The sequence below is a fragment of the Meleagris gallopavo genome, chromosome Z (genome assembly GCF_905368555.1).
Source record: "Meleagris gallopavo chromosome Z, MGAL_WU_HG_1.1, whole genome shotgun sequence".
NCBI lineage: Eukaryota > Metazoa > Chordata > Aves > Galliformes > Phasianidae > Meleagris > Meleagris gallopavo.
The window spans coordinates 51239779-51257868 of NC_139435.1; the positions used below are offsets into that span (position 1 = coordinate 51239779).

The 18090-nt window shown below is 42.6% G+C and overlaps 1 protein-coding gene across 1 annotated transcript in view; it reads right to left on the bottom strand.

The window, feature by feature from the left end:
* Positions 1-11245, bottom strand: part of ELL2 (elongation factor for RNA polymerase II 2) — a 49144-nt gene extending 37899 nt beyond the window's left edge. The window contains exons 1-2 of the mRNA XM_085212992.1: positions 10916-11245; positions 1157-1204 (exon numbers count right to left, since the gene is read on the bottom strand). Of these exons, the coding sequence (XP_085069118.1) occupies positions 1157-1204; positions 10916-11044 (177 nt within the window). The 5' untranslated portion in view covers positions 11045-11245. The remainder of the gene's footprint in view (positions 1-1156; positions 1205-10915) is intronic.
* Positions 11246-18090: the final 6845 nt, after the last annotated feature.

Consider the following 18090-nt stretch of genomic DNA (forward strand, 5'->3'; position numbering starts at 1 on the left):
AGACCTTGAGGCAGCCTTCCAATAGGTATGTAAAGGGAACCTGCAAGAAAGCTGCAGAGGAACTCTTCACCATGGAGTGTAGTGATAGGACAAGAATAATGGCTTTAAACTGAAAGAAGATAGATTTAGATTGGGTAACATAGAGATGCTGTAGATGTCCCATCCCTGGAGCAATTCAAGGCCAGGCTGGATAGGGGTCCGGGGCAACTCGGTCTTGTGAAAGGTGTCCCTGCCCAGAGGGTTGGAACTAAAGAGCTTTAAGGTCTCTTTCAACGCAAATCATTCTGTGATTTGGCGATTTGGGCAGGCTCTGTGAGCCAAACAAAAGAAAGATGACCTTTTCAGCAGGACCACATCCCTGACGCTGATTCTGATTCTCAGCCCATCAGGTCTAGCTCACTGGGCCAGGACTGTAGTTTCAAATACTTTGGACAAGAATACTACCTTTCACCATCTTTAAGACTTTATCTATCCTTCTCTCATCTCTTCCTTGCTTTCTCTGCAGAAGCACTGCATGCATATATAGAAAATTGGATCTGTTAACTGATCTGAATTAAAACTAACATCATCTTAAAGTTCAAATATTAAACCTAAAGTCCTAAGACTTACTACAACCTGCACTTAATTTTATGTTCAGCTTCAGTTCTCCAGATTGCACTTGATTATTTAACTGTATTTGTGGCCTTTAGAGGGCCACATTTCCCTATTTTTTTTTTTCTTAAATTCTTTATCAACAGGCTTGAAATATCTCATTTTATTAGAGTTTCAAAAAAGCTTCAGAAATCATCAATAGTCTCCATGGCATAAGAAATAACATGCCTAGCCCTCAAAGCTACACTTTTGCTCCACACCTTAAAAACAACCACTTCAAGTCAGATTTACAATCCTAGGCATATGCTGCTTAGCTGCTGACTTACAAATCTATAATTTTTCGTTTCAAATTTAGAAGCTGATAAAAGCAAGGGAAAAAAAAGTACACAGGAACATGTCTCTTTTCCATATTTTGAATAAATATATTATGCTCTTAAATAAATACATAATGAAACACATGGCATTGAACACATCATGAAAATGTCCACATGACTTCTCTCTTTTAAGAGATAGTACAAAATTTCTGGATATCTTTTCCTATGTAACATTAGTACAAAAAACTTACCCCTTGGTGTCCTTGGAACTGAATTGAAGGTTGAGAAGTAACAAGATCCTGCAAGAGAAAGAAAACAAGCAGAATGTAAGCAAAGCTGCAAATCTCCATACACTGGTAAAAGTTATTTTGCTACACAAATTAAACACGCGTGGTAGACTCATTTATAAAAACCAGCCTACTTCCCAGAGACCATATTATGATGCAGAGCTGCTGTGCAAGCAAGGCCAGGGCTCCTGCAAGCAGTACCCTATGCAGAGCAGAGGAGTTCAAGACCTGATGTTTTATTAGGATACGTGGGCACTACAGGGAGAGAATGGGCAAGGAAATTAATGGTTGGTACTGCTGGCACTGAAAGGAAGAAGAACTCCCCTATGTACGACTGAAAAGAGCCCCAAGAGCCCTGCTTTTTCCCACTCCCAGACTTTGCCTTCACAGGCCGGCCACTCAAGATTTTAGAAGGTGTTTATTTTCTGAAGAGCCTACTTGGCAACATTTTTACATGCATTTGAGTGTCTGGCTTTCCTACTCCGCAGTTCAGCTAATCAGTTAGAGTAAGTTTTACTAGTGAAAAGATTCATTGTAACCAAACAAACATCAAAAAAATAGGGCTCCCCCAAACAGTCTTCACTTCTGCAGCAAGGAATCTACTAAGTGAAATATGTAAGAGCGCCAGAAACAACAAGAGCCACCTCTAACTCGTCTCTATAATTTCACAGCAGTAAGCGCAGCCTGTTCCTGAATCACAGCGACGGAAGCATGCTGCACCAATTCTGTGCTCACATTACAGCTCATGAAGACTTACAGATGTTTTTAGGGCAGGGGACCAAGAAGCTTGCTATTGAAAACAACTGTTCTTTGTCGCAGGCTGGCTTCTGGTCAGATCTACTCCTTGACGTAGCTCCATGCACAGCACCAAAACACCACTGTCAGCAGGAGCACACTGATAAGAATATCCTATTTAGCAGCAATACTGTGCTCAGCTTTACTGAACCCTGAAATTACGCTGCAGAACAGAATAACATATGGGCTCTGTGCTGACTGGTATAACTTACTAGGATTTTATAGAGCGTTAGTCAGCCTCCTGCCAACACTTACACTGAGAATTGTATGAAAGGACAAAATTCTTATTCGTACAGATTTTAGTCCAGAAAAGCAAGTTTTTATAGATTGTAAATTAAGGTGCCATTCAGGAGCACAAAGCTGCAGATAACATAGCATAGAATGACTGGAAAGGTAAGTTAGGTGCAACTCCTGCTCACTGCTGCCTCCAGCCACAGCTTGCTCCTCTATGCCTTACACTTGTCTGGGTTTTCAAAGTAAAACTCATGACACTGATACAGCAGCAAACTCCTGGGGTTGGTGATGAAGTGGATCTGCTCATGAGGGTGCCTGTGGCTGCCAAAGCCAGCAGAAGTAAGTGGCAAGGTGCCAGGCAATACCCCAAGCATCAACAGGCCTGCAGGCAACCTCCAAACTTCAACCTCTTCAAAAACGGCTGCACCTATTTTTCATGATAGAAGGTTCACACTGCACCTCCAGTTTCACAGCAGCCCACAATACAGTTTGTATTGTGGGTCAGTTTCACACAGACCCGTAATACAATACAACCATAAGCCCTTAAAAAAACTCCACAGAACTTTCAAGTTCAAGTTGGAAAGTGGCAGAAGCCATCCAAGTTTGAAACTATTAGAGGATTTTTATTAGCTTTTCCAGCGCCTACAAGTAAAGTGTTTAAAAATGCAATTTGGTAAACATATGAAGCCTGAACACAGCTATAAATCCTAACCTGTGTCTGAGGTGTCAGGTTTCCAAAAGGAAACTTTGTTCCACACAAAGTGAGTTAGGAGAGCACTCCAGCACATGCTGAGTCAGACGTCCCAATGCACCCATCACGCAGGCTGACACTGCAGCTGTCACCATCTTACACAGGCTCACAGAACCTGACATCAGCTAGTTTCTGATCCACTCAAAGTGGGCTGGCTGAACAGCAGCCTGCCCTACTTCAGTGCAAGGAACCTAAATTTAGCAGAGTATCAGCAAGCCTTCACGTCCTTGCTGGCACGCTATCTGGAGAGCCAGACCGCCTGGCAGGGAACAGGCAAGGAGAAAGCCCTGCAGTCCGGCCTACTGCTGCTGCCAGGCCTTCACTCTGAAACAGGCCTGGGCTGCGCACAGCTGTAGGAGCAGAATAAATAGCTTTTCTACTCATCACTTGCTCCAGCCCCAACTCCCTTCAGTTCACAGTGTCTCTGCGGGGAGCACAGGTGCCTTGCCACTTTCCTGAGCCATTCACTTCACATCTCCTCACACTGACTGGTGTTGGAAGGCACAGCCCGCATTAGTTCTCTTTTGAATCTGTCTATACATCTGCTGCCTGTGAGCTTGCCTAATCCTTCTGTGAACCTGTAGATATTCTCTGCCTCCAGCCTCCTCTGACAGCAAGATCCACCCATCTATATGGTGAATAGAGTTATCTGCTTTAACTTATCTGTTTCACCAGGTGCCCTCTTGTTTCATCCCAAAACAAAGTCCCAACTTTTCTGGTCTCTCGGGAGGTGTAGGCAACTGATACAGCTCCCCTCGATCACTTGAGAGTAAGGAGGGCAGCTCTCTCTCCATACCTCCTTCTGCAGATTCACAAATTGAATTCCTACAGGGGACTCGGAATGTGGATGCACAAGAGCTTTGAACAGCAACAGTAGCAAGAAAACACAACTGTATCACTCTCAACTGTAGTACTAGTTGCAACTGTCAATTCCAAGTCTTACCTCACACAGTTTACTTGTTCTTATCTACGTTAGGGGAAAATCATATGTTACTATTTTTTGCCACAAACCCAGGCCAATGAGGTCTTTCTGGAGCTTCTCAGCATGAGTTTCCAATCCTGAAAAAACCTGAAGCTTTGACATTTCAATAGCTTCTCCAGACAACAACTGAACATGTGAAGTGGAACTGCTCCTCCGAGTGATGCTTGGCAAACCAGACCTGAACTTGTTTCCACCCTAAAGAGTGACCACAGAGTCCTACTTGCATCTTCAAGTCCCTCCTTCGGTGCCAATCCAACGGCAATTAAGTTCATCTAAGCAGTCCTCTGAGCTCTCCTGTTCCCTTCCTGTGAAATCAGCAGTTCTGGAGATCTTGGAGTTCTGCAGCTTAAGGGCAAGCCTAGAATCCCACCACAGTAATCAGATCCTGGAGAAACTGCCAGTGCTTGCAACGTGCACATCGTCTCATTGAAGTGAGAGTAGTAATAATCAAATGCCAACTCAGCCAAAAACCAGCTGAGGCACATTTCACTTAAGCAATTTCCCTTTATTTGCATTTGAAAATTTTATCTAAGAAAGAATAAATTCTCCTGTACAGGACTGGTTAGAGAAAATTTTATAGAGGAACAGTTACATTCAAATCTTAAATCTCTAAATTTTGAGTGAAAAAAATTCAAGAGCTACCTGGCTTGTTTTCTCCAGGTTTACAGTTTTGCTTAATCGTCTTTGTTGGCAGGGACTATATCTGCTTGCAAGACTCAAGATCTGCGTGTACACATGGTGCTTGGTAAATAACTCTAATATTTATAAGGCACCACCCTTGCATACAAGGTTAATTATCTACTGTTTTCCAGGCACACTGACTCAGAGTGAATAGAACATACCTTAACATCAGCACATTAGAGATTGTGATATATAATAATTTTTTATGTGTTTTAATGATTTTAAGAGCTACCAAGCAGAAGGCTAGCACACGATGCAGTTGCAAGATACTGATGCTTACCAGCAGTGTCAGCTTAAGAAATTCCTCCCTCTCTTTCCCAACCCTTCAGCAGCTTCTCTTTGCTGCCTTGGGGCTGAAAATTGCCTGCTGAGCCTATAAGAAGTTACTTGCTAATTTGCAGCATGGCCATACCTCAGTGCAACTTATGCTAAGGAATTAAAGAAGAAAAAGTGTTTGGACAGAAAGACTATATGCACTGATAAAATTGATTACATTATTACAGAGACCTGTATCACCAACACTGAGGATTATTCCTTATGTACACATTCCAAACATCAGATCAGTCACATCATGCTTCCCAATTACTATAAGGATTGAAAAACCATAGTAGCCAGCCAGTCTTTGTTATAATGAAGTTCAGAGAGCTAACTCTGATCTCCAAATGCTTAATATATTAAGAAAATCATGCTGTGAGTTGGCAAAGCCATTTTAATACAGAGATATGAGGATACAACTTTATCTTTGGCAACTGCTCTTGGAATTACATAATTGGCTTCTGGGCTTTTATTTTTATTTTTTAATTATTATTTTATTTTAAATATACAACCTCATCACATCATCTGGACAGTAATCAGTAAGCTGGAAGACCCAGAACAGTGACTCAATGTATGACATAGTAATATACAATAAGGACTTGTTTACTATGAAAAAATCTAGAGACCCTATGCCAGTAATCATAATAAAAGTGCTTCATGAAGATAAATACAGAGGTATTTGTATTTGCCATAAGAATTTATTACTCTCCTTTTACAAACAGTAATATACACAGATTATAATCAACACTATTTGGTAGCTCTGGGCATCAAACATGAAAAGTCCCAGTTCTGATTTAACTGACACCTATATATCCTGCTTCTTTCACAGGGAGAAAGACTAGCTCACAGCACACATCAACCCAAGCAGAGCCTACTGTCAGTGTATACTGCAATGCCTGCTGCAAGCAGAGTTGCCAACACTGGCAGCAGCAGTGGTACTGAGGCAAGGCAAGAAGGAGGAGCCTGCAGTTGCACAGAGATAATGAATGGGTGATCTTGGCTTCAGACCCCTGGTGTGATGCCCCCAGTGTCTGAGCAAAATCTGCAATGGAGCAGGGAAAGCAACAGCAGCTCAGAAAGTGGAACCATCATTCTTAGGGAAGCTGGCAAACAGATCCACTTGGATAATAAAGTTGTACTTTTGCTACATGGCCATCAATTGCTTCAGAGCTAATTGTTCCTGAAAGAGGAAGGTCTAGCTCCTTTCTCTTCCCACTCCCAGGACTCAGTTTCTCCCAGCACTTGTGGATCTCTTCCTTAACCTCAGTCAGCTCACTAACCCCAAGCAAGGCACCCTGAAAAAAAAAACAAAAAACAAAAACCAGGCATGTTACACAGGTGGTTTTCTGCAATGAAAAGAAATGGTGCCATGAACTTTTGATCAGCTCAAGCTACCTCCAGATATTCAGCTCAGTAACGCGATTATCTGCACAGGGTGCCAGTAAGGTGCTAGCCTTAGACCAACTCCATGGCAAGGGTGGGAATAATCTCACTTGTTAAGACAGCATTTAACTGCCCTCAGCTTTTCCTGCAGTCCTATGTCTCATCAACCACAACATTCTGACATCTGAAACAGGATACACATCCTAGTCACCTTCATACCAGATATCTGATTTATCCAGGGCATGGTCCATCCTGTGCATTAGACAAGTTAAGAAATTTGTGGGAAGATAATGGAGCAATAGCATTGGAAGGAAAAACAAACAAATAAAAAATCCATTTTTTGCATCTGAGAGTGGATTTGCTGGTTTGGCCATAGTAGTGCTCATACTCAGCATGGCAATCGCCTTTCTCCCTAGATCAGTTTCTCTTTGACGACACAAGCCCTCATACCAACAACCTGAAACCTGAGCAGGAAGGGTAGCCAAGCAAAGGATAAGAATGGTAAGAAGGGCTTCTGGTTTTCTTCAGCAGCAAGCCTGGCTTAAACACTCACCGAAAGCAGTATTCTTCCAACAAGGCAGTAAGGCAGCATGGCAACATGTATCCAACAGTTTGAAACAGGAACAGGAGCGTTAGCACCGCTTAAATAGACTCAGTCATCTCCATTTCCTCTCCATCACATGAAGCCTGTTGTCTTTCCTGGAGGTAAAGGCACTTACCATCACAGTGTTCTTAACTCACTCCTGTCATACAGTGTCTCTTTTCTACTCATCTACTTCATAGGAACTGTATGGAATTAGGTTGTTTTTTTTTTCACCGTTAACAGACTTGTTCCAAATCAGACTTGTAAGTTTGTAGCAAAGGAAAAAACATTCAGAGTGGTATCTCCCAGTCCTTGCTGCCACAAGAAATCGAGGTTAAAAGAGCTTGTGAAGATGCAAATGTGTTTATAATAAATAACTGCATAGCCTGAATCAATTAACTCCGCATTATTAATTGCACTGTCTTAAGAGATAAGAAATCTTAGATTTGAAGAAATAAAACCACAACAAATACAGAATGCATCATCAACATCAGAATGCATCATCAATGTTTAGATGAGCAACAGAGGCAAAAACGTAGAGACCTCACCTAGGCACTTCCCTTCTTTTTCACAGAACTCCCTTGCAGTTTGTACAGTGGTATCAAGTGTTCCAGTACAAAATATTTATTTGCCAGGAGCAGAACGGAGTGGATGGGGCATTCCCAGATAAGACTATAGGGTCTGGAAGTGCCCTGGAGTAACTGGACTCTTTTGCACACTCCCATTCCTAACAAGCAGCCACTCACCAGTGCAGACTGCTGGACTCCAGCATCCCATTCCCCCCTACTTTGCACACTTGCATCTAAATCCCAGCACAGCTCATGGCATATGAACACTACAGCTGTGATAAGACTAATGCTATGTCTACCTTCAAGCTGACTGATAAGAAAGCAAAAAGAAAAACCTGAGAGATTTGACCCTTCTAAATGCATGAAGTGTATTCTCATTCCAAGTAGGATGTCATTGGCGATCTCTGAAAGTCTCAAGCTTTCAAACAGAAAGTCATTTCCTAACCCCAAACCCAAACCCTAGGTGCCAGAGACACGTGTGAGCTATGGGGAATTTCAGCCCTGGTAAATGAAATACAGCATCTTTCTGTGACTTCTATTGCTCGGAGTGAGGGAACATCAGACAAACATGCATTTCATATGCTTACTAACTCCAGAATTGCTGCAGCTGGAACACCCAAATGACAAATAAAAACTTAAACGCAAGGCAGATTTGTAAAAGTCAGAATTATCCTTGGGCTTCAGAAGTTGAGATTTTATAGGCAAAAGAGAAAAGAAAAAAAAAAAGAAAAAAAAAGGAAAAAACTTGCTTAAACAGCATGCAGAAGAAAACAGAGATCTCCAGTTGCTTTCATCTGGAGAAGCACAGCTAGGACACGACTGTAGAAGGTGATGTTCCTTCTGCAAAAAAAGTTTTATCAGCTACAGACAACTGTCCATACGACTCTGCAGAAACTGCTCAAAACAGCATTCCCTAGTCTGCTTCAGAAGCAGTCAGCAGATTAGGACATGCCACCACCTGCAAGAGTGAAATTATACACTGTCACCAAGCAGTGAGAAGCTCCACAGCAATATGAATGTTTCTGTTATACCTGTTCTCTTTATAGCACTTTCTGCTCAGAAGATGCACCTGCACACTATAACTTGAGCTAACCTAATCAGGTAACTGCCTCCAAAACACAGAGGCTGTACTTGTAGCACTCACTCCGGTCATGTGCCCTTCTACCAAAGCAGCTCTCAAAGCTCTTATGTTTTTCCATCCAGAACTACTCTGGCAGGAGAGAGAGAGAGGAAAAAAAAAAAAAAAAAAAAAAAAAAGGACAAATAAATAAGGTTGTTCAGAACAGTTCCAAGGACAGCACAAGGGCCAGGGAGGCAATGCACCATGGCCATGAGAGCAGTTCTGTGCAGCCAAGCACTCATGCTCACCAGGGGTTTCTAGTAGCGCAGCCATGACCCTTTGGGATGTGCTATACAAGGCTGTGCTACACCGCTCCTGTGCATCCTCAGAGATTACACACTGCACTCTGCATTCCCCACTGCTCAGCCAGGGCAGCAGCTGCATGGCATGGCTGTGGCTCTGAAGGCAATATGCAGCAACCACCAGTACCAAAGTGAAACTGCCTGCAGAACAGAAGTTGGTTAACAAACGAGTAGTCATGCTTTAAGTTCACACTGCCATAGACGATGCTCAAATACTGCAAACCATGCTTCTCAGTATTATCAGAACAAAGCTAAACATCCTCCAGCATGTGGATTCAGTCTCCCCCTCCAAAGGCATGCAAGAAACCTGCTCTCACTTACAACAACCTGCACAGATCAGAAAGCACTGTTTCAGCTCTGTGCTTCTGCAGGTGAGGGGGAAGTTGGATTTAAGGACTTAAGATACACCGTAAAGCAAGCTAAGAAAATTTTTAGAAAAGTAATAATATAGCACAAGTACTTCAAACTTTACACATAGTGCTGGAATCTGAACATGAAGCAACCTAGCCTACAGAGCCTGCTTACAGGCTGCCCAAGTTCTACAAGTGATGGCTAAGTAGGTCGTTTGAGGGTTATCATGATTTCGCACTTCTACATACTGCTTGAAGAATTACTTGTGTTGTACAGATAAGATCTTTCTGCACAGAGAAAGGCAACAGCAAAACTGTGGGTCATCTTTCCTGCATTCACTTAATAACATCCTCCCTTTTTCAGCAACGCTGATTGCAAGCCTTCGCTATAATTTCTTTAGTAAGAGCTGAAATGGGTCAGTGATGCAAGAGAGCACAAAGCTGGTGAGAAGAACTGAACTGCCAGCTGCAGACCATGTGCTCTGCCCTCCTTAAGCACTGCAGGGACATAAACCAGCTATTTTCAACCAGATTTATTTAAAATACAGACAACAGAATCTGATAATGTCTTCTCTCTTCCCCATTCCTCTCACCTGATGCAGAGATTCCTAACAGAAAAACAACAGCCCTTCAGAATCTCTCAAATATAGCCTGAGAACTGCTTCCTGAATAATGTCACAGGAGATTTTGGGCACGGTGGAAGTGAGAAGACTGCAATTTAGTTCAGCGGCATAAAGGATGACCATTTTTAAACGTAGAAGTTCTAGAGACTGCAGTACCAAGGGCTGAAGTTTTACACTCTCCACGTTACTGTCACTGGCCACTGTTCCAGTGGCACACACTGACTCCTGCAGGATCAACTGAGAAAGCAGGTCTGCAGCACGAGCTAGAGGCCCACTTAGTGAAGTTATGGAAATGATGAAATAGTGAAATAGGAAAAAGAATTTCATTTATTTTCGTGATCATCGTCATACATAGTTCTGTATTCACTTGACAACACCTTAATGATTAGGCTTTCATTTTCTGACTCGGAAACGGATTCTACTTTAGGGAAAGAAAAAAAAAAAAGCCTAGGCAGGTAATTCATTGAAGTTGTTTCAGAATTGAAGTTGATCAGAATTACACCGTTCTCCAGAACAGAACGCAGGTTCACTACCACCAGTGCACACCCAACCTGCCCTAAGTTCCTCACGCACAGAGCTGCCTAACTCCCAACCGCAGCATCGCACGCACGGCTCCTACCGGGCGCACAAGCCTCGGGGACCCCATTGCTGAACTATTCTGCACACCAAGTTGAACTCCTCGCTGCCTGCAGCCCGGCTCCCGTCAAAGCACCCTTCATCTACATCACACCGGCTGCGGTAAAGCAGCCCTTTACAGGCGCGCTGAGTTCAACCCCGAATCATCCCCGCACGTCGGTTTCAACGGCCGAGCGCCGCAGCGCTGCCGGCAGCCACCACCCAGCGTCGGGAGCCGCAGCCCGGCGCGGGCACCCAGCGGGACGGGCGGTGCGAGCAGCCGGCACCCGCAGCGCTCGCTGTGAGTCACGGCTTGCGGGAGGCGCGGGGGAAGAGCGGCGGAGCGAACCGAGCGGAGGCGAGATCGCCGCGCGGCTCCTGCTGGCTCCGCGCCCCGCCGCGGGACCCGGCAGCCCTCACCTTGCGGCTCTGGTAGCTCTCCAGCGCCCGCACGGCGGTCTCGGTCAGCTTGACGTGCAGGACAGAGACGTTGCCCGCCGCTTTCCCGCAGGACACGGCGTAGCGGCCCCCCTCCTGCAGCGACGCCATCTTACGCGCCCCTCTTCTTTCTCCTCCGCGGCCTGCCCCGCCGCCGCCGCCGCCGCCGCTGCCGCCCCGCTACTGCCGTCTCCGCCGCCGCCGCCGCCTCCCGCCGCCACCTCCGGCCGCGGCCGCCGCCGCTACAGCCATCGCGGCGCGGACGTGACACCGCCCGCCCCGCGCCACGCCCCGCCCTCCGGCAGCTCCCATTGGCAGAGGTGCGGCACCCGGGCGCGGCGCGTTGTAACGTCACGGGCGGTGCTCCACGTGCGCGCGCGTTGCGAGGCGGCGCTGGAAGGGTTAACGGCGTGCTCTGCGCTGCTCCCTCGCGGCGCTCCGAGTGTTTGATGGAATCCCCTTGTGCCTTGTCCGGCTCCACCATTTCCTAAAAAGAGACAAACCAACAGAACGTGGAGGAACTTGGATGTGCTCTGCAGTGAAAAAGCCGGCACTGGTTTGGCACTGACCAAAATTACACTCTGGCAGCCAACTGCAGATTGCCATCCGAGTCACAGAATGACATCTTACATCTTACAGGCAGCTGAAAACAGCTTTACTTTCTCTGACTCCATTTCCAGTCTTACTCCTCCTCATCTCAACCAGCAGGCATTAAGAAGCCACACTTGTCCTGTCTTTGTGGGGTTGGGTTTAAATCCAAATATGTTGTCTGTCATCTTCAAGGGCATGTGTTTTCACAACAAAAATTCACAAATTCATCTTTATTTGCAAGACCATATCCATTATTGCCCCAACCTGCTCTCCTGGCTAACACACATGATGGCTCTCAAATTCTGTCCTCATCTCCAGTAGTTCTGTTCTTTTATTCCCTGCTCGTTGTCAGAATTATGGAATATCCTGAGTTGGAATGGACCCACAAGGACTACAGGGTCCAAATCAGCCCCACACAGCACCACCCAATATCAAACTCTGTGTCTGAGAGCACTGTCCAAACACTCATTGAACTCCAGCACTGGGGCCGTGCCCACCGCCCTGTGCATCCTATTCCATGCCCACTGCCCCCTGGTGCAGACCCTTTCCCTGTCCCCCAGCTGCCCCTCCCCTGACACAGCTCCACGCCGTTCCCTCGGGCCCTGTCGCTGTCACACAGAGCAGAGCTCAGCGCTGCCCTCCGCTCCCTGTGAGGAGCTGTAGGTTGTGATGAAGTTCCTGTTCCTTCCACACTGTACTAAAATACCTTCACGTATCCACATACACACACCATATGCATCTCACACATCCCATTTTCTTCAGGCTATTTCTTATTACACCTTTTCAGTTTTCCCTTTTTCTGAAGATTATTTCTTGGCCAAAATAAGCAAAGGAAATGTGGAATAATAAGAAAGCTAATGATAACACCATCTCTTGGCCATGTAATTTTGGCTCCATCCGTACTGTCATTCCTCATTTAGGGATTGCTTACTAAGTCCTATAATTTGTATAGGTTTAGGTGTGTCTCTGCATTGCCCTGTTGAAATCAAGGTTGCCTCTGTGTGATTCTTTGCAAGACTGGTTCTCTGGCATGTAAATCTTCCTTAGCATGACTGCATTATTATATAAATAATTATACCAGTAGAATACAGAGAGCAGACATCAGAGGCATCTTCAGAACAGCTCAGCACAGAGTCTTGACATTATACACTGAGATACATCTCACTAGGCCAAAATGCATGCACCATGGGGTAATGCAAAGTCTTTCTAAAGAGGAGAAGGTAGAAGGAAAAATGTTTTGTTTTGTTTTGTTTTGTTTTGTTTTTCTGAGTGTATTGAATAAATTCGTGCTTTTAGTAAGTCAAAGAATCCATCCAAGTTCTCTCTTCCTTAGCACATAGTTACACAATATGAAATGGGGCATTTCTGATCAGTCAGCTAGCACTGAACTTGGACCCAGCTCCTGTTATTATCAGTGAGCACAATATGAGTGGGCACAATATGAGACTTAGGAAAATAACGAAAAACACACCAGACTGATAACTGAACCAAAACTAAAACTTGCTTCTTTATTTTGCAAAATGAGATTGCTCACCTTGTAGCTGAAAACAGGCTCTAGAAGAAAACCTCGTGCATGTCTCAGCTAAGCCAACAGCCTCACGTTCTCTGTGCTGCAGGTTTTTGGATTTTAGGACTCAACTATATATGAAAGAATCCATGGTCCTGCCAATGCATCATGAAGTTGCATCTGTGTAATTAGATGTATGATTGCATGCTGAGCTGCTTAAGCTGGCACAGCTTTATAAGTTGACACCTTCAGGCTAATAACAGGTTTCCTTTTGCAGCAAATTGTTGCAGCTTTTTTTTAATTCACTTTGCAAAAGTGAATTAAGAAACATGGCCCAAACTGCTTCAGTGGCAGATGATAATTGAAATAATTTCTTCCACTGGCACAAGTAGATAGGGAAGGAAGCATTTTTTTTCTCTCATTTAAAGTTCCGACTCCATGTTCAGATGAGCTTTTAGATTTGTGCAGTTTCTAGATTTTCTGATAACTTTTTTTTTTTCAACTGCATTTTGAATGAGTCAAGATAAGAAATCTAACTTAATGTTCAGATGTATAGCTATTGTTTTTGTTTTTGTTTTGCTGATAGTTGCCTTGTGTATCTAGAGGGCAATACCTGCAGGTAAGGTTTCATATGTTTTATTGCCGGTTGAAGTGGAAAAGGAGCGTGCATGAAAGAAAGAAGGTAATTATGCTGATTATTTTTTATATTGTTCCCTTTTCTGTGGCCTGTTTTACCTAGAAGTACTGCTTGGAGAAAGGAGCTGTAAAATAAGAAGCTTGGTAGCTGGGCAACAGAGTAATTCATCCATTGCTTACTGAGGTGTGGCAGGCTAGCATCTAGCCACCTATGCCAAAATATGTGGGGGGATATGGAAAAAAACAGATATGATTCAGAGGTGTGCAATTATACTCATAGAAAATGTAACAACCCAAGAGAAATATCAGATAAAAGCAGTCTATTCTCATTCCTTCTAGTGCTTTTCCTGTGTTTCGTTCAGTCCTGAAATGAGCCAAAGCACTTTTCATTTTTTCAGAGCTGCAGAACATTTATACATACACATGTCCAATTAAAGAGCAAGCATTAGCAGCAGCATTAGGGCATACAGGGTTTCAGCTTCCGTGCTACTGCTGCACTTGTTTTACTTGACAGGCGGTAGGGATCTGGCTGGAGGTGCAGAGATGCTGTTGCCAAAAGTGTGTATGGTATAGCCTCCTGTTAAGAAAGAGGAAGGAGGTCGTAATACACAGGCAGGACATCTGTGTGCACTTCCAGCAGGGCTCACCGGCAGTTCTCACCCAGCTTTGGGCTTTTAGGGAGTTTTTTTCTTCTGTCTGGTTGTGGCAACTGCTGCAGCTACAGCTCAGATGATGCATGCTCTTACTGCTGGGCATGGTTGTAGCCACAGCTTCCAAGGGAAGGAAGGAAAACACCATCCCAGTTCTGAAGATGCTGCCTCCTTTATGCTCCCCATGTCACCAGCTACACTGGCATCACACTTGTTTTTTCCTTCCTCTTAGAGTACTTTTTGTAGTTTGTTATTCATGGCTATGTGATGACATCAAATTCAAAACCCACTCAAGCATGTTGCCTACTTGGGTAAAACAGGATTCCTGAAGTTCTTTTGGCTAGCACTTACTCTAATGAGTATGCTTATAAAATTAAAGCAGCCAGGGTTTGGAGAAACAGCCAATTAATGTTGGAAAAGAAGCCACTTGTATTATTTGTTCCTTCTTGAATGTGCCCTGAGCTCTTTGTAGCTGGTGAAGCAGTGAAGGCTGCAGTGGTAACTCATGCTGCTGGAGGAGTGGTGAGTGATGTGGCCATACTCTGTGGTCTGCCGAGAAAAGCTTCCATTTCCTCAGTGTGCAGCTTAAAAATATACTTGCAGCAACAGTGGGAACAAAATCCTTCAATGTCCATATGAAGTGATTACTTAGTTTTTGGTAGTCTTCAACAGGAAGGTAGTTATAAAATAAGAATTTCAACATATTTCTTTAAAATTCAGTATCTTAATTAAATTGATTTGCAACACTGATTTTCTAATCTTCTTAACCACTGGTCTAGTTCTTGCATTCCACTTATAAAAATGTTGTCTGCCAAACAATCTCTGCCAAATTACATGCCTCCTATCCCTTGTCAGCGCCACAACTGGTGTTATATGGCCTTTATATACATGGTTCCTGTATGTTCCTGGTTCTTCACATAGCTTCCTGATAAATTTATGTAGTGCTAAGATTGAACTAGTCTCATTTGAGCTTCTGTTTTCCAAAAACTGTTTAAAACATACCAGAGTTGAAAACTGGTTAGCAATAGCTTTAATCTGTGTCTCTCTCCTGAAATTCTGCAGAAATGTGAAATGGAGGTACATCTGCAAAATGTATGCTGCCACTTTTCTTGATTCCTGTGTTATCCCCTGCCACTACATATACAATTTATTCTGCGTAAAGGAAAAACAAACAAACAAATAAACAAATAAACAACAACAACAGCAACAACAACAACTAAACAGAACTGTGCAAGGAGCTAATCAGGTAAATCCTGTCTTGTATACCAGCAATGTTACGTGAGAAGTAGGATACACCTACTGCATGCAGCACCTCATTTTAGTGGAAGTCCCACAGCTGTGATATGTTTTAAATTCTGCTGAATAACGTGGAGTTGCTAAGGTAACCAAGATTTGGATGAAGAGGTTGGAAAACGAATCAGACAGTATATACTTCTGTAATCAATTATATACCAACATAATCATGTCAAGATTATTTGACATCTTTAATGTAAATTTTGCAGTTTTGATTAGGAGTAGCTTCAGATTTGTGTACTTGCTCAAATTTCTTTTGTTACCAATTTTCTGCTATAGTAGGTAGGGCAGATATCTCTTTTTGTATACTTTTGACACAGGAGGACATTATGATTTGACTGAATGTTTGAAAAACTGAATAGAATGAAAGGTCTGTAAGATTTTGCTGTTGTTGCTGCTGCTCTGTTTTAAGAGCATTGTGTATTTTAAATTGTGATCTCAAGAGGCTGTTTCTGGTGATGATTTGGTCTTTATGAATGAGTTTGCAGGACAAAATATAAACTAAAATCACGTATGTCTGAAGTAGAAACATTATCAAATACTTATTACTTGCCCTAGGAATTGAGTTTAATTCACCTGAGTGACAGCAAGCAAGCCAGCCCAATGGGAGCCCCAGGTTGGCAGCCAGAGTGGCATAAATGCCGGCTTGGCCAAGGAAGATGAGGGACATGTTCCTATGACTACACTACTGCTTAACCAGGCTAAAGCTGCACTGTCAGCTAGCCTTGCAGCCTTTTCATGCTCTCCAATCGTCTTCTCGGTGTCTCCGGATCCTGCCTAGCATTTCCAGACTTAAAAATAGACTGAAAATTAAATCAGAAGCAGTCTTGTTATTTCATGAAAAGCAGCAGAACACACAGACCTAAACTCTGGTTTCCATTCATTTTGCAAATATGAGTAATAATCTGTAATATTCTTGGTTTCTCTCATGAATGAACTCTTTGTGATGAATCTTTCTGTAAATAGCCAAGGACAAGCCAAATGTTATTAGAAGAAAATATACACAGCTTTTTCTTTTTTTCCTTGGTTTTGCTTTTAGAGATGAGAAGATAACGTAATTGGGTGATTTTCCCAAAACTAAGAAAAAAGTACTGTGACAGTGAACTATAAGACGTAAAACTTTCTTATGAGATTGCCACCTGATTTTATGTTTTTTTTTCACTTTATTCCAAGGAATCATTAACATCTTCTAGATTCAGTGGATTTTCTTTTATTACCACTTTTAAACATACCTCATAACAAGTACATTTTATTTCATTGCTTGAATAAAACATAGATTTAAAATCCAAAATACAAAGGATTTTTTACTCTGCACCACATTTGCTTTATTCTAGACAGAGCAGCCTTGATGTTCTTTCTTGTGGCAGAGTTCAGCAGTTAAACTTGCTTCTTGTTAAAATAAATTGTTAAGACCTTATTGTAATTTTATTCCATAAATAGAAGCACAGCCTTTTTGCAATATAATACATGTCTTATGTACTTCAGTTGTGCTGTAGAATCATTAAGCCAATTAGAGACATGTTTTTCTTGACTATAATTTCTTTGAGACTCGTAGCCTGTAATTTATGTGTAACTTTGTATGTAGTAAGACATTTGTGTTTTTTTTCTGTCTTTCTCCACATCACTCTTAAAAATAAAATTGTCCCAGATGCTGAAATATAGTTTTTGAAATAGAAACATGCAGCTCTTGCTTTCTTTACAAAGCAGCAGTTATGGCTGCAGTAATAAGATTTGTTTGTCCTGCTAACCAGAAATAGTTACAGTCACCATTCAGACGCCTTCAGCTCTGTTAAAATGCCACAGTTACTGTAATTCTGACAATTGGTATTGTGCATCCCACTTTGCTATTGTTTATACCATTGCTTAATTGTCAGCCACTCACCTTGTGGTATTTTACATACATCAGTGCACACTTTTTTAAAAAAAATTGTTGTTGTTTAAAGTAACTTCTCCTGTTTTCCTTTTTCTTTTTTTTTTTCTTTTCTTTTCTTTTTTTTTTTTTTTGGTCTTCTTTATATTGTAAGATTGGATATATATATATATTTTTTCTACTTTTTTGAAGGGAAGTTTAAATTTAGACATAGACTGGAACTGCTGAAACCAGCTTATTTATGTTCAGTTGGTTTTGGTTTACATTTGCTCTGTGAAGCTTATTCATTCATCCAGAACAGTTAAGTATGACTTGGAATGTTCGCCTTCCCCATTAGTTTCCAGTCTTTAAATTTGTGTCATGCACTTGAAATGAAGACATGAGTTTTCATGGTGGAAAAATCAGGTACTCCATGTGATCTACTGTATTAGACAGTTGATTACATTGTGCTGTATTATGGATAACTAAATCCATAAGTAAATGCAGTATTATTAATATTTTTTTTAAATGTCAGGAAAGAAAAATTTGCCATGTACCAACACCTTATCATATGATATTAGGAGTGAGATTCTCATTCCATGTAGACTGCTGGAAAAGCTGCTGACAGCTG